The sequence below is a fragment of the Arvicola amphibius genome, chromosome 12 (genome assembly GCF_903992535.2).
Source record: "Arvicola amphibius chromosome 12, mArvAmp1.2, whole genome shotgun sequence".
Lineage (NCBI taxonomy): Eukaryota > Metazoa > Chordata > Mammalia > Rodentia > Cricetidae > Arvicola > Arvicola amphibius.
In genome coordinates this window covers 100,448,513-100,466,050 of record NC_052058.2, presented here as the reverse complement: position 1 = coordinate 100,466,050, position 17,538 = coordinate 100,448,513, and the positions used below count along the sequence as shown (strand labels likewise).

Genomic DNA, 17,538 nt, shown 5'->3' with positions numbered 1-17,538 from the left:
TGCTCAGGACAGTACTGAGCCAGTAATAAATAGCCTTTTAGCTTCTATAGCTCTTCACTGGGAAATGCTCCTAACACAAACAAACCTGAGCTGACTCCTGATGTCTCCAGTGACAAAGCAGTCCCAACTCATTACAAACCCCTTATCTCAGGCCCTCGCAGTGACAGGCGGCATTGGTCCAGCTGCGAGTCACATAGGTGAGCTCACTTCAGCACACTTTCAACACCAAAAGAACGGGGTGCTCCTGTGTTAGTTCACAGAGCCATGGACGCAGTTTCAAGAACCCTGCTAGGCAAGAATGCGTCAGGCTGCACTGCTACTGGTGCTGTTTGCTCTCCTCACCTATTATTTGCCGAGCCTCTTCTTTCCTTTCTTCTTCAGGGCCCTGAAGTGAAATTCACAGAGCTCTTACTGTGGTAACAGGGTGCCCTTCCACCCTCAAATAAGATGTTCTGTAAACACACGAGGCAGCGACTCTGCACAGCTCTCTGTCTTAGTCTGGCAGTGGGGGAGACTGAAGCCAGGGCCTCAAGTATGCTCGACAAGAGTCCTGCAGCTGAGTCACACCCCAGTCCTACGTATGTTTCCTCTGGATTCCAAGCTGGGTAGGCTACTTGGCCAACTCATTTAATACATTGTGGGCCAGCCCCTTTTAAATACATTTCAGAAGGCAAATGTTCAGTTGTACTACTAGTCCTACTAGTAGGCAGAAAACAGATTTATTAGGAATGACTTCAACATGGGGCAACAAATAATGCTTTCATCTTGGCCCAGAAACCCACTATTCAAATATGCAGTGGCCTAATGTTACGACAGTCCTACAAGCAATTCCATAAGAAAAGTATAAGACAATCATCTGATGATGAACTGGCTGAAAACATTTGAAAGTGACAAAAGCATAATGAAGCAATATAAAAAAATGAAAGCAAACACTCAAGATCTGAAATGGATTCTGCTATTTTGGGGGAATGTGAGGGGTGGTTGAGACAGGGTCCCTCTCTATAGCCCTAGCTGTCCTGGAACTCTGTAGACCAGGATGGCCTTGAATTTCTGCCTCTTCCTTCTGAGTGCTGAAATTAGAGATAGGTGCTACCATGTCTGGCCATATTGCTATATGTTAAAGGATTCACTGTGAAGTATTATAATTTGTTTCATCAAAATGTACAAATAGGTACACACACACAATGTATATTCTTTTAGACTGAGATAACAATTAATAATAAAATAGTAACTGACATTACTGGTGAGGTGCTGGAGAGATGCTAAGCAGTTAAAAGCATTGGCAGCTGCTCTTCCAGAGGACCTGGGTTCAATTCCCAGAACCCACAAAGCAGCTCACAACCACATGGCACACCAGTTCTAGAGGACAGGATGACTTCTGGTCTTTGTGGGTGCTGTAACATGTGGTGTGGACATCCATGCAGCCAGAACACTCATATACAGAAAAGAAAAAAATAAACTGCAAAAGATATTTAAAAGATTATAAGTGTTACAAACACAATTTGTTGCTAAGAATAATAGCTCCTTTATTATAACATTTGATATGGATAATCATATGGACTTGGGGAGTAACTAGAGTAATGATATGCCAGGTTATAAGCACATGCTTCTTTTTCAGAGAACCCGAGTTCAGTTCCCAGCACCCAGGCCAGGCGGCTCACCTGTTACCTACAGCCCCCAGGGGATCCAGTGCCCTCTTCTGGCCTCCAAGGGTACCCGCATCCTACTCCACAAATACATGAAAAAAATTATAAAGGCATCAGTCTCTCCACCCCCAAGATCTATCCCCTATAAACGGTACACATTCCCTCAAGATATGAACGGTTGCTCTTGATTCTACCATCTCAGCTTCCTTCAAACTAGAAGAATTCCTCTTTGATGTTCTTGTATTTGAAGGACAGTTAACAGTACACTGAAAAATCAGCAGGCTAATTATAACTATCCTGTTCTCCTGCTTTGTGGCAGGATCTCACTATGCAGCCCTGGCTGGTATGGAACTTGCTGTGTAGACCAGGCTGGCCTCCATCTCATTGAGAGCCTCTTGCCACTGTCTCCTGAGTGCTGGGATTAATGGTGTGCTCCATCACTCTTGCCACTTAATTATAAATTTTCAGTAAAAATAAGAAGGAAAAGGAGGACTTACTAAAATCATTCCCAGTTGTCCAGAAATCTTTTCCTAGTTGGATATATTCAGGACCAGCTTCAGGACCATTAAGATGGCTCAGTAGGAAAGGGCACTCGCCACAAAATCTGATGCTTAGACCTCTGGGACCACAGTGGAAGAGAGAAAAAACTCCCCCAAGTTGTGCTTGAGTTCCACATGCATATCACACGTAGGTACACGCATGAACAAAAATAATAAAGTGTAAAAACAAATGAAACCCCAAAGACAATTCTCACGAATATACTTTTCCACTCTTACCCATGTCCTACCACTAAACACAAAGTTATCCCAGCAGAGAAGGTGCTGGAGCATACACCAAGCAGTAATCCCAGTCTTCCCTACCGATTCTAGTGTCTCCACGCCAGTAAGATAACCAAACAAACATATTCTAAAGTGCGATGTAGGAGCTGGGGGAGTCCTGAGTCACTGCTCTTATGAGGAAGGTCTGAGTTCATGTTTGTGGATTCTCAAGTCTGTTTTCTTTCATCTCCTCCACATTCCAAGAGCAGTGACTGGAAAATTCAGAGCTCAGAGACCGGCACTGATGCACTTCCTAGAGTCGGTCTCTGAGAGTCATGTTCAAACTGCTAAGAAGATAAAGATGGAAGGCATGCAGATGCAGACGCTTGGGTGCTTAACGTAAAATTGAAATAGTTCACATCTTAAAAAGTTTAGTTGAAAAACTTAAGATATTAAAAAAATGCAGAAAGCTATATTTCGCCCTCAGCAGGTGGCTATGGAAGAACAATTAATTCAAGTATCTTAAAAGGCAGTAATGATATAATCACAAACATACCAGACATTACTAAACCAAAGAGTCAGCAAGGAAGCTTCTGAAACATCAAGACACATACACACTGCCATCCCAGGTCCTCCAGACACACACACACACACACACACACACACACACACACACACATCCTTGTCCTAGTCTCCCCCTCCACATATCCTCATCCCAAGCCCGAAAGACAGACAGACATATATATATACACACACACATATATATATGTATATATACACACATATGTATATATGTGTATATATATATATATATATATATGTATGTATACACACACACACCCTCGTCCCAGGCTCTCCAGACACACACACACACACACACACACACACACACCCCAGGCTCTCCAACCAAAATGCATACAAACAGCCCTATGGTGCATCTAGCCTCTGAACACCTACCCGGCTCGCTGAGGAAACACCCCACTACTGCTCAAAGGGCAAAGAGTCTAAAGCATAAAAATGTTAACTATCTTTCAAAACAGTCTCCACATGAAATATCTGTCAGCAGGGGCATTTTAACATTTTAAACTATTTTAGAAAAGTTAAAAACATTTCTGCTAAGAAAAGCAGATTTGTAACTGAAAAGCACTTCTGTTTAGTCTAGACGCTGACTAACCCTTCCTGAGCGACTGCTTTCCTTAGAGTGAACAGTCTGTCAGAAGTCATGGCAAAAGAAGACCCAAACCAGACATCACAAAATATTTTCCAAGGTACCTTTGTTAAAAAATTTTAAAATGCTAAATTCATGACTGAATGTCAAGTGACTCACTTACTCTTTTCGCATTTCTGTCTTGCATGTGTATAAACAGCATGTGCATGCCTGGCCCCCGTGGTGGTCAGAGAGGGCAGAGCTTCCGGAAGGCGCTCTCCTAAGGATTTTATCACAGCAACAGGAAAGGAACTAATAAAGTGTGCATGTGCTGGAGCTACGTCAGCTCCTACTCGGCCAGACGACTACGCTTCAGTTCCCAGCACCCATAAAGGTAACTCCAGTTCCAACGGAGCTGGGCCCTCTTCTGGACCCAGGCAGACATGCAGCGCACGTGCATAAATGCAGGCACTCACAACATAAATGAAAATAAATAAATCTTTAAAACAGTGTTCATATTAAGAAATTAGAGAAATCAATGAACTAATAGAACACCTCAAGGTCTTAAAAATGCAAGAAAAGTCCAAAACTAAACTCAAAAGAAAGAAATACATAATTCAGATATTGAGTTGAAATTAATCAAACAGTAATCAAAAAATATATAAAATATCAACATAACAGAGACAGCTCTTTGGAATGATAAATGATATTGGTGAGCCACAGACAATAATAATAATAATAATAATAATAATTAATAATAAGAGAACTTATATTTATAAGACTAGAGACAAAGAAATTACAATACTACTGATGTCCAGATGATTATGAAGGACCATTTTGAAAACTTGTAAGTTGGAAAAAAACCCCAAAATAACTCCTAAACACATGATCTACCAAAATTAAACCAAGAGACTTAACAAGAATAATACTGAGCGGCAGGAGGGATGGCTCAGAGGTTAAGAGCACTAACTGCTCTTCCAGAGGATGGGGTTCAATTGCCAGCACTCCCATGGTGACTAACATCTATCTATAACTAGTTACAGGGGATCTGATGCCCTTGGCCTCTGTAGGCAATGTAAACACAGTGCACAGATCTACATTCAGGCAAAACACAAATACACGTCAAATAAAAATACATCTTAAAAACAATATTGAAGGTACAGTAAAGAAATTCTTGATGAGAAAAAAAATCCAGGTCCAGACATATTCTGTAGCTTTGAAGCCTGTCCTGTAACTCCCTCTGTAGAGCAGGCTAGTCTCAAACTCACAGAGATCCTCTGAGTACTGGGATTAAAGGCATGTGCCAACATTGCCCGGCCGCAGACACAGATCTACCTCTAAAGATAGCAACATCAACATTCTTTAAAGTATTGCATAAAATAGAAAGTGGAAGAATGCCTTAAACCTCTCTGCTATAAAGCCAGTAGTACCATGATAATAAAACCAGGTAAAGACTCAACAGAAAAAAGAAGAAAAAAAAAAAGAAAGAAAGAAAAAAAAGGAAGAATTTCTTTAACGAGTATGGATACAAACTTCTCAGTACTTGGAAGCATGCATGGGACTAGGGAGCTGGCTCGGGAGATAAAAGTGCTTGCTCTACAAACCTGAGGACCTGAGTCTGAACCCTGGAACCCAGATTTAAAAACCCAATGCAGGGGTCTAGACCTGTAATACTAGCACTTTTATGGGAAAATGGGAGGTGGAGACAAGAAAATGGGCTGGAAACTCAGAAGTCAACTAGCTCAGAGTATGTCTGCCATGTAGTGGCAGAAACAAAAGAAATGTCACCTCAACAAAGTGGAATTTGAGAACCAACTCCCAAATTATCCTCTGAATTCCATACATACTCCATGTCATGTATATGCCAGTATAAATGTATACATGTATGGAGTACACACACACACACACACACACTTTAAATACATAAAACTAAAAGTCCTATAAAGTGAAAGAAACAATCACCGGCATCAAGAGACAGTTTAAAGAATGGTAGGGAATCTATCTCAAAGAGGATCAATATCTAGAACATAAAAAACTGAACACCTAAGAAAATACAGAATACACAATAAATGAGCAAATGAACTGAACGTGCACTTTTCAAATGAAGAAGTATAGTCGGCCAATAAATAACTGAAGCCAACCTCATTAGGCTCATTAGAAAAAGACGAATCAAAGCTACAATAGAGATCCTGTCTCACCCTTGACAGAATGGCTATCAAGAAACAAAAAGCAACAAATACTGAGGAAGATGTGGGGCAGAGAGAAAGAAACCCTTCTACATTGCCGTGGGAATGTGAACTAGTGTAGCCACTAAGGAACACTGCAATCTCATGCACTGCTGAGGATACAGAATGGAAAGTTTGAGCTGTCTCCAAAATTTCATCGGATAACTCCGCTCCCTTCCTAGGTGCATAACCCTGAAAACTGAAATGTGCCCCAAAGAACAAAGATGTGCAGAGCAGCATCCGTAACAGTCAAACAGAACCAAACAAAATGCCCATTAATTACTGGATAAACAAAATGTGATACAAATTATTCAGCCACAGGAAGGAATCAAATACTGAAAAATTTACATACAACAAATACTAACTTTGGAAACATCTGGACAAGAAAGGTTGTAACTAGATGATCATTTTCAAAATTGGCAAATCAAAATGAATAGAAGTTGAGTGCTCAATCCGAGCACAGTGCTGGAGAAGGCTAACAAGGACCGAGAGGTAATATTATCCGGGGCTCCTTTCAAGGGTGAAAATGTGTTCTGAAATTGATAGCTGCACAATTCTGAATATTCTAAAAGCAAATTACACAATCTAGAGTGGAAGATCTGAAACTGCCATTTCTGTAGTCATGACAGAACCTCCAAAAGATACTCACAGCTACTTGGGCCGAATCCATGAATCTCAGACCAAAATAGTCACTTTCAATCAAGTCCAGGTGATACATAATTTGATCGAACAGCTCTTGTCCTTTGGCTTTTTTCTGAAATAGCAAGAAGATGATTAGCAAGTGGCTTAAGCAGGGTCACTGCCCTATTTCTGATCTTAGGGAGAAAAAAAATGTACTTCTTTTAGTCGTCCACTTATTTCTTAATTTTTAATGCTTCTTTTCCTTCAAAGGGAAGATCCCCAAATATGACCTCACCAATTTATTCTTTTTCTTTTCTTTTCCCTCTTCTCCGAAAGAGGTAGCCTTGGCTGTCCTGGAATTCACTCTGCAGACCACAAGACTCAGAGATCTGCCTGCCTCTGCCTCTGGAGTGCTGAATAACACCACCATGCCCCAAACCAATTTCTTTTTTTTTTTTTTTTTTTTTTTTGGTTTTTCGAGACAGGGTTTCCCTGTAGTTTCTAGAGCCTGTCCTGGAGCTAGCTCTTGTAGACCAGGCTGGCCTCGAACTCAGAGATCCGCCTGCCTCTGCCTCCCGAGTGCTGGGATTAAAGGCGTGCACCACCACCGCCCGGCCCAATTTCTTTTTTATGTTACTTGATCCCAATTTCATCAACTGTATTTTTTATTTAATTGTACTTTCCCACCTGGTATTCCACTGGACCCTTTTCAAGCAACCTTTATCTCACATTGTTAACCTTCAGAGATATTTTAGAAAACTTATTAAGACTTTTTTATTTCATCTGTGTTTGCCTAAGTAGTCTCTGTAATTTTTTTTTACTGTTTTTGACTTCCAAGATTCTTCTGTGTATTTGTGCAATGTACCCTCTCCATATTAAATATAACAAGAAAAAAGCAATCTAACCTTAAAGTCTATGACTATTCCAATTTAGTTCCAATGGGTGTGGGGAGACCCCTAAGGAGGAGAGCCCCAAGAGTCACAAAGCCACAGTCAATGACTTGACTGTCAACAAACAAGTCCTAAGGACAGCAATTCAGGCCCACTTCTAGAAGAGTTACCCCTTTAACTGTAACCCACTACAGCTCAGCAGGGAAGGAACTCTATCTAGGTAACGGGATTCTTGGAGTGGGAATTTTGGAGACAGAGATTATGGAAACTGATGATATCACTGCTCCAAGGTATGGTGATGTAGAACATCTAAGGGAGGGTACAGCCAGAGAGAGAGTATAGAGCAGAGAGAGCAGTGGGCTGAACATGGCCCACAGACTGGACTTGGCCATGAGAGGGCGGGGGGGGGGGGGAGAGAAATAAAGACAGAAAGTGCAGGCAAAGAAGCCCAAAAGAGCCCACAGCTGAAATAGCAGGTTAAGGGAACGAGAAGCTGGGGGAAAGGAAGCCTATAAGAGCTGGAGAAATTTAGGAGTGGGGGTGGGGTGAGAAGGGCCAGGGTGCCAGCATGGACTCTGTAACAGGTGCTGGTGATACAGAGGGAGCCTGGAGGCTAGCACGCCTTTTGGTATGATGATAGGAACCACAGATAGCCATTTGTCCCAAGTTTCTTTTGGAACTGACAGTATATTTTAGGCAGTGGAATTAGGGTTTTTACAGACACTTACACCCAATGTCAGTGTTACTGTTGCTATATCACTGGGGTGAAAACAAGACATGTATTCAATTATCTTCTTTCCATTTACACTTCAATCTGCAGCCAGGATAACCCCACATCCATTACGGGGGTGGGAGTGAGGGGGGGAAAAGAGACAAGGGGAGAGGAAAGAGACAGAGGAGAGAGAAAAGAGGAGGAAGAGATGTGGGTATGAACCAGAACTCTTGCTAATTTTTCCATTTATTTCCTAGGTTTCATGGGCTAGTCTTAAGGAAGGAAATCAGAAATGCCTTTTTTTTTGTCCCAAAGACCTGAAAGTCTCATTAAAAAATTTGGGGTTGAGAATGATTTTAACTTCATCTAGGTATAAATCTAGTCTATATCAAAGATTCATTTCAAATATTGTTCCTAATTTCTTTGATTTATTTAACAAATATTAATAGAGCCTTTACAATATGCTAGGTGCTGCTCTAGCCAACTACAAAAGAAAACAAAAGGCACTTGTATTCAAGAGGCTTATATTCTACCAAGAAAATAGTTGTAATAATATTAAAGGGCATAGCAAGATGAAGAATAAATGGGAAACAGTATTCAAATAGGAAGATTCTTTTAAGCAAGGAAAATTTCAATAAAATATGAGTAAAGCAATTATCTATAGAAATGCAAAGTCCTTTACAGTGGGAAAAAGAGGTTTAATATCAGGAAAAAATCCAGCAATGATAAAGAGCAGAGGGAACAAGAGGAAGAATGGTATTTAAGTGTCAGATTCTTAAATCATGAAAACCTAAAGTACAGAGGCAATAAAAAAAAAACTAAGCTGGCCATCTGAATATAGTCTACAGACAGAGGTGGTAGGAAGGAAGGGAACAGTTGTTACTGGGCACAACAAAAAGAAAACAGAACTGATAACAAACTTGAAAAAGTTTTAACATCTATTTTTCAATTGATTGTGGGGTGGGCATGTGCATGTAGGTGCAGGTGTGTGTGGAGAAATTGGATCTCTCTGGTGCTGGAATTACAGGCTGTTGTGAGCTCTCTGATGTGGGTGCTGAGGATCGAACTTGGGTCCTCTACAACAACGGTACACATTCTTAACCACTGAACCATCTCTCTCTGGCCCGACTGTTAACAAATTTAAAAAGTAACAATTATGATCATTTTGCTAAGTGCCATCATCAAAAATGGAACACAAAACATTTATGAACTCCTGATCCCCTCCCTACATCACAATGCATCAAAGTATGCAACTTCTATGACATTAATTCTAAGATATACTTCTATATTTAATTTCACATTCCATCAACATTCCATATTTGTTTCAAGACCAAACAAATATGGTCTTTAAAATGACATTCCACCTCCTTCTATCCAAGCATTGTCCCAACTTTGTGAAATATGGTACTTGGTGTTCTAGGGGAGAGAATGGGCTTCTGCAAGGTGGAAAGAGCAACAGCCTTTTTTCAAGGTTATGTACTCTACCTTCTTTAATAGAAAGTTGATCTAAGCCACCCAATAGTGAACACATGGCATTTTCAAATTCCTCAAATTAGTGATGCTCAACCTAAAAAAATCTAAGAGTTTCTCCTCCTCTTCTTCCTTCTTTCCTCACCCCCCCCCCCGCCCCCAGTTTCTCTATGTAACCGCTGTGGCTGTCCTGGAACTTGCTCTATAGACCAGACTTGCCTTGAACTCATGTAGATCTGCCTGCCTCCTGAGAGCTGGGATTAAAGGCATGTACCACCACAGCTTGGTCTAAAAAAGAATTTCTTTAAATAATCTGGCTGCTGGAATAGCATGGATATTCTAAAAACTTTCATTCAAAATCCAGTCCGCAAGAAAACAAACTGGCTCATAATAGTTATGTCAGAATAACTGCAATCATCTTTGCTAAGAACCCCAATTTAAATGTGACAAATGAGGTACAAGAAAGACTGCATCTTGTTAGCTCTGCCTGAAAGTACCAATAGCTTGAGGGGTTTTAGGTTTCAAATTCAGTCTAAAAGAAAACTTGAAACTCTGTCAGCCTGTGTAAAAGCAAAATAAAGATAGGAGGGAGGCCATGACAGTCTTTGGTGGCATGGGGGAAGGAAAAGACTGGAGACAAGCAAGAGTCAGAAGATCAAGTGGTACAACTACCCATGGAATGTAAAATTATTAAATAGAATTATCCTGTTCTTCAAAATTCCTTGTTAGTCACTATTTACAGATTAAAGTACAGACTGGAACAAAGTATCCTCTGAAGCATAGCTTGTTCGCTCTCCCACTGTGTCTGTCAGAGCCGTCTGGACTTGGCCCGTGTGTCAGCCTATGAGCCACAGAGAGTGCACTTTCTTCCACAATGTCTTGTTGGAATCTCATCAACTCTTGGTTCTGGCTACTCAGAAATCAATGCATTCGTGCTGGTTGTTGGTTTTTATCAACTTGATACAAACCTAGACATATCTGAGAAGAGAAAATGCCTCCTGTGGGCAAATCTGCAGGGCTTTCTTTTCTTTTAGATCTCTTAATTACATTTTATATTTTTTAACTTTCATATACTATATATTTTTTTTGTTTGTTTTTTTTGTTTTTTCGAGACAGGGTTTCTCTGTGGCTTTAGAGCCTGTCCTGGAACTAGCTCTTGTAGACCAGGCTGGTCTCGAACTCACAGAGATCCGCCTGCCTCTGCCTCCCGAGTGCTGGGATTAAAGGCGTGCGCCACCATCGCCCGGCTCATATACTATATTTTGATCATGTTTCCCCTCCTCAACTCCTTCCCAGGCCTTCCCCACCCAGTTTTGTTATCTATCTCAAACAACAACAAAAAACACTACAAAAAATGAAAGCAAACAAAAAACCAGTGAGACAAAATATGCCAAAATGTAAAAACAAAAAACAAAACAAAACAAAAACAAGAAAACAATGGAGTTTGCTTTGTGTTGGCCCACTATCCTTGATGGGGCTTCCTCTGGAGTATAGTTACTATGTCCAATAATAATCCATTGAAAGAAACGATGTTCTCTTTGTTAGCTGTCTTGGTTAGGGGTGGGGCTTCACATCTACGTCCTCCTCTCAGTGCATCCCACATTAGTCCTGCTGTGTCTTAAAGATCCTGTTAGGAGTCACCCACTTTTAGGATTTCCCTGCTCAACCATCTTCTAGCTGCTGTGCTCTTCTTCCCTTCCAAATTCCGTAGTAACTTTTCATCTTCTCCTCATGCACTTGCTAAACAACTAATATGTTAAGAGCGGTTGCTATGTTAAAAGGACTATAGGAAATTCAGAACTGAACTACCACTGAGAATTCTTTTTAGTTTCTAAAACCTGGCTACTAACACACATGTCTTGCGCAGGGCTTTTCTCCACCCTCCCTGTGACAGGTGACCACTCTCATAACTGTCCCCACCATGAACACGACCCAGTCTGACAGTGTGCTCAATACTCATCCTTGCTCCTTCCCTTACGGGGCTCGTGTGCTTAAACATTCCCCTTTCTGCAATCTCACAATCCTTGTACCTACACTGCTTTAGTGGTTTCTAGTTTCTCCCTGTTCCAAATCAAGTCTATCATCATAATTACAACTAAACGTTATTTTAAATATATTCCCTGGCTACAAAACACAACAACCCAAAACCAATATGCGGCAAAACAGATATATTCAAAAAATGTTATTTGTGATGGGTAGAAGTTAAAAACACAAAAGCTTAATTGAAATATTGAAATAATAGCCCTTTTGTCTATTATTCACCCATGATTTAAGTATGTGATTTCGGCTAGCTGTGGTGGTACAGAGCTTTACTCTCAGCATTTGAGAGGCAGACCAGGCAATGTCTGTGAGAATGAGGGTAGGTTGTTCTATACAGTGAGTTTCAGGCCAGCTAGCTCTATATAGTGAGACATGGTCTCAAAAACAACCCAAATAAGTAATTCAATGGATTTCAGCACACACAACAGGTGTGTATAGGCATCAGAACTGACTTCAGGATCTTCTCATTACTCCTAAAAGATATTCCATATCCTATAGCTATTAGTTTCCAACACTTCTCTGCCAGTCCCCAAGCAACCACTAGTCTGCCTTTTCATTTCTACAGTTCTCCCTGTTCTCGGCTTTCATAAAACAGAATCAAAATGTGTGGTTCTGTGGCTGATCTCTTTTGCTAGCATAGCGTTTTCAAGAGTCATCCAGGTTGTTACAGAATATCAGTTTCATTTCTTTTATGGCTAGCGATCTGATGTTACCTATACATCCTGATGTCCTTTTCGCTATTACAAACAATGCTGCTGTAAACATCTACACATTTTCATGCAAGCATGTCTTTAATTCTCCTGGGTATATCTTGGAAAGTGGGAACACCTAGTTACAAGGGAGCAGTGTTCTAGCATTTGAACAGCCGTGGGCTGTTTCCTAAAGCAGCTGCTTTACATCTCTCTGTCTCAATGGAGAAGACTCTGATCTCTCCAGTTTCTCCAGTACTTGTAATTATCTGCCATTTGAGCCCTCTTACTTGAGTGTGAAGTAGTTTTTTGTGCTCAGGTTTAAAGCCTGGGCCTCACGCATGTAAGCACACGCTTGGCCACTAAACCATAACCTACCTGACTCTGACTTCTCATGTATTTTGTCTATCCTAATGAAACAATGTCTACCTAGACACTTGGTAGTGGTGCACACCTTTAACCCCAGCACCCAGGAGGCAGAGCCAGACAGGTCTGTGAGTTTGAGGTCAGCCTGGACTGCAGAGCTAGGGCTGCACAGAGAAACCCGTTCTCGAAAAACAAAAACAAACAAACAAAAGGTCTATTATGTTTATATCTTTGAGCTATCTTGATTTTTATATGTAGTATGAGGAAAGAGGTCAACTTTATTCTTTTACATGTAGATATCAACATTTGTTGGGGAAAATATTCTGTTGAATAGTCTTGGTACCCTTATCAAGACTCAACTGACCACAAATGTAGGCAAAACACTCATACATATAAAAATAAACAAACCTGGGGCTGGAAAGGCAGCCCAGGGTCTAAGAGTGCTTGCTGCTCTTCAAGAGCACCACACTGCCCTTTACAAATTCTTTCCTAGAAATTCTTAGCATCAGCCTACCCATCAACAGCCCTAAGACTTCATACTTCAAACATTAGGTAATGAATTGTTCCCAGGCTCTCACATAACAATCTCATGCTTTTCACACAGTATCTAATAAATGGACTCACAAGCTCTTCAAGAGTCTTAACAAGTAAAAAATAAACAGTAAAACTATCCTTACTGAGCATCTCATGCTGGAATAGCTCAAAACCCCTCAACAAGCCCTAACAGGAAGAAAATTCAGATACCTTAAAGGGTACAGAATCACGAACTCTAAGAACATACAGTCTAACGTACATTAGGTAACAAAGCCACACCATGACGACCTGCAGACACCTCTAGAGAGCTGGGCATGGCAAGCACACCTGCAACCCAGGACTCAGAAGGCTGAGGCAGGAGGACCCCGGGGTTTCATGAAGGCCTGGGATGCATACTGAGACCTTGTCTCAAACAAACAAACAAACAAACAAACAAACAAACAAACAAGACAAACCACTACCACCCATGAAAACTAAGAAAGCCTGAACCCGAACTATCCAGTTCCTCAGTAAGGTCTTTCAGAATTTATTCAACTCTGCACCGCAGCCACACTGAGCCATCAGTTTACTAAACAGACTTTTCGAACTGAATTGTAGTAAAGAGTCTATAGGATGGCAGACATCAAAAAACATTCAATGAAGCTTAGGTCAAAAATCACATAGTTTATAGTGTTTTGTTAAGTCTTTGAAACCGAACAAAGACATAAGAGATTTGGTACCTGTAAATAGTTCTGAAACTCAAGCCTAATGGCACGTACCTGTCGCACCACACCTGGTGGCTGAGACAAGGCCAACCTGAGCTACACAGTGAGATCCTGTCTATAACACACAAGTGTGTGTACATGTACAGCCCCAAATTGCCCTGTTGTTCAATGTGTCTCACAGCTGCCACTAATTCAGGTCCTCTTGCCCATAGGTCCATGTACCTGAGTAGCTCAGAGCCTGATCCACTCAGCCTATCTGAGGCACGGACAGCAGTGATCTCATACACAACTGGCAGCTAACAAAGCCCTACTTACCGGCAAGTCCACACTAACGTCTGTACCATCCAGAAGGGACACCCTGCACGTGATGATGGACTTGGCATCTCCAGCTGCAGGAATGTGCGTGGCAGCACGCTGTGCCTCCCGGAGTCGCTCCCTCTCAGCATGTTTACGCATGGACCGGCGGCCAAGCGTTCTTCTCAGGAAGCTCAGCATTTCTCCGCTACAAAACCAGCAGTGAAACTGATAGTGAGAGAGACTTGTAGTCGGCTCAATGGTGGTACTTAGAAAAGCCCTCTGCATGTTAATTTGAAGAAGTTGAAACATATCACCTTCTTATACATAGTTCAAAGCGTGTTGCATACAATACATTCAATTTTCATGTCAAAATAATTTTTAGAGCTAGACTTTAAAATAAAGTTAAAAATTATTAAGATAGAGCAATGCTTGCAACTTTTGAAACTTGTTTTTATAAGGAGCTGATCTAGCAAGAGAAAGCAATCATTCATGACGTTCAACAAATGTCTTGGGCCAGTAAGTGGTACCTAAGGTAGATAATAGCCCCACAGACATTATACAACAGTGCCAGACACTGCTGAGGCAGACTCTCGGTGGCTTTTTTTAACTGTACATTCAAAACACAAGTAATTACCTATTTCAGCAAAGTACAAATAAAGTTAAACTCCTGTTTTGTCAAATATTATGCTTAATGTTCTACTAAGAACATTAAACAAATAGTTAAACTAGCTACTAGATATTTAAAATATTGCACATTATAACTGAAAACATTAAATACACATATGGAAACACATACAATGCAAACCCCATACAGTTCTTCTGTAAACCTAGTATTTTTAGTTTACAACTAAGAGACTCTGAAAAAGTAAAGACTAACTATGTACAATTACTAATTCCAGGGAAAAAAAGCCACAGCATACACAGGAGTCCACAGCAAACAGCACCATGTTGTGGGACACTCATTCTCTACATAACTCTACAGTAACTACCACCAGAGGAGGAGCTGCCAGAGGGGAGGGTGAGTATGGAGAGAGCTGTTCTCAGCTCACCAAATAGCTTAGAGAGTGAGGAAGCAGCTGCCTGGGAGAGGAGGCGCAGAATTCCAGGCAGAGCTACTTTTTTTTAAGCCTTAAAGCCTCCAAATTAAAAGATGTGGCTACTGATCTGGTTTTTAAAAGGGTAACTTTAAAACCATACTACTATATTCAAATTTAAATACCCACGAACTAAAGATTATCAAAATATATTTTATGATAATGTTTTACGTGTATTTTAGATTTTAACCCAAGGAAAGAACTAAAATTTGGGAGAGCTGGCCAGCTATATCCACCCACCCTGTGGGCTCTCCAAGTGGTTTTTAATAGGTTCCCAGTCTCCTTTCCCTGTGGACCTTAGACTTCTAAAGCTCTGTTTTAATGAACCCTTACTCCTTCCTTTAACCCAGCTCCTTTATACCCACAGAAAAACACCCTGATAGTTATGTTAGTCATTATAATCACACTCCTCCTGAACCTTTTATTATAATCAGATAACTATTCTTTTACTCTTTATTGCAAGCAACTTGAGAGCATAATCATTATTTTTATTTATATACCTTAATTTTTTTTAATCACAGAAGACTTTTAAAAGAAAAATATTCCAAATGCATAATAAATGCATCTCCTAAGAAACTATAAACTGCTTTTCTAACGCTCACTTTCTGGCACTGACAAACAACTGCTCCTTCAGTCTATCGAGTTAAGAAAAACACCTTTCTTTTCGATTGCTGTTACATTGAATAATAAACTCAATACTGTGAAGAATAGCAAGTTCTTTTCATAGAAACGTGACAGCGTGAATTAACATACGTTTCAAGCAAAAAAATGAGAAAGTTCTAGGAAGAAGTAGAATAATAAAGGACTTTTAAACAATTTCTGAAAAAAGGTATTTTGAAGGTTTACTGTATAGTTTATCCGTTATTACAAATTATCTCTATAGAGATACAGCTTGGTGATCGAGTGCTTACCTCCCATATACGAGGCCCAGGGTTAGAAGTCCAAAAAGCAAAAACAAACAAATTAACTAGATAAACAACCCAATAGAAGAAAATGGGTAAAATAAAAAAGACATCCCGAATGAGAATAATAAGGAAGCTTCATAAATAATTCTAGCACTTGGAAGGCTAAAACAGGAGAGTTCTGAGTTCTAGGCTAACATGGCCTATACACATGCCAATTCCAGGCTAGCTTGAGCTACATATGTAAGTCCTGTACCAAAAAACCAAAAACTGAAGGAAAAAAAGGCAGCTTGTAAGACGGCTCTGTTAGTAAAGATGCTGGACACAAAGCCTGACATCTGAACTTGATCCCCAGAACCCACGTAAGTTGGAAGGAGAGATCCAAACTGCAACTGGCATTAAGTGTATCCACCCCCCATCACTACATATTAAAAGAGTCCAGTAGCAGCCAAGAAGATCGAGACTAAACAATCAGATAGAAGCCAGGCATGGTGGCACACCCTGTAATCCCAGTACTGGGCAGGCAGAAGGGGCAAGATGATCCCTGGCCAATAGCAAGTTCTAGGCCAACCTAGGCAACATGGACTCTGTCTCAAATAAAAAAAAAAAAAAAACAAGTAAAAACCACATCGGACAGAGGGCTGATCGCCAAAATATACAAAGAACTCAAGAAATTGGTCACCAAAAGGACAAATAATCCAATAAAAAAATGGGGGTATAGACCTAAACAGAGAACTCTCAACAGAGGAATCTAAAATGGCTGAAAGACACTTAAGGAAATGCTCAACACCCTTAGCCATCAGAGAAATGCAAATAAAAACAACTCTGAGATACCATCTTACACCTGTAAGAATAGCAAAGATCAAAAACACCGATGACAACTTATGCTGGAGAGGTTGTGGGAAAAAGGGAACACTTCTGCTTTGCTGGTGGGAATGCAAGCTGGTACAGCCCCTTTGGATGTCTGCGTGGGGATTTCTCAGAAAATTAGGAAACTACCTTCCTCAAGACCCAGTAATACCACTTTTGGGTATATATCCAAAGGATGCTCCATCGTGCCACAAGGACATGTGCTCAACTATGTTCATAGCAGCTTTGTTTGTCATAGCCAGAACCTGGAAACAACCTAAATGCCCCTCAATTGAAGAATGGATAAAGAAAATGTGGTATATCTACACAATGGAGCACTGCAGCACTGCATAGCAGAAAAAAATAATAACATCTTGAAATTTGTGGGCAAATGGATGGATTTAGAAAACATCATATTGAGTGAGGTAACCCAGACTCAGAAAGACAATTATCACATGTACTCACTCATAAGTGACTTTTAGACACAAAGCAAAGAAAAACCAGCCTACAATTCACAATCCCAGAGAACCTAGACAACAATGAGGACACTAAGAGAGACTTACATAGATCTAATATACATGGGAAGTAGGAAAA

The 17,538-nt window shown here is 40.5% G+C and overlaps 1 protein-coding gene across 1 annotated transcript in view; it reads right to left on the bottom strand.

Annotated features, from left to right (window-relative positions):
- Epb41l5 (erythrocyte membrane protein band 4.1 like 5) overlaps positions 1 to 17,538 on the bottom strand; it is a 106,305-nt gene that overhangs the window by 85,567 nt on the left and 3,200 nt on the right. Inside the window, exons 2-3 of the mRNA XM_038348826.1 lie at positions 14,118 to 14,304; positions 6,426 to 6,530 (exon numbers count right to left, since the gene is read on the bottom strand). Of these exons, the coding sequence (XP_038204754.1) occupies positions 6,426 to 6,530; positions 14,118 to 14,297 (285 nt within the window). The 5' untranslated portion in view covers positions 14,298 to 14,304. The remainder of the gene's footprint in view (positions 1 to 6,425; positions 6,531 to 14,117; positions 14,305 to 17,538) is intronic.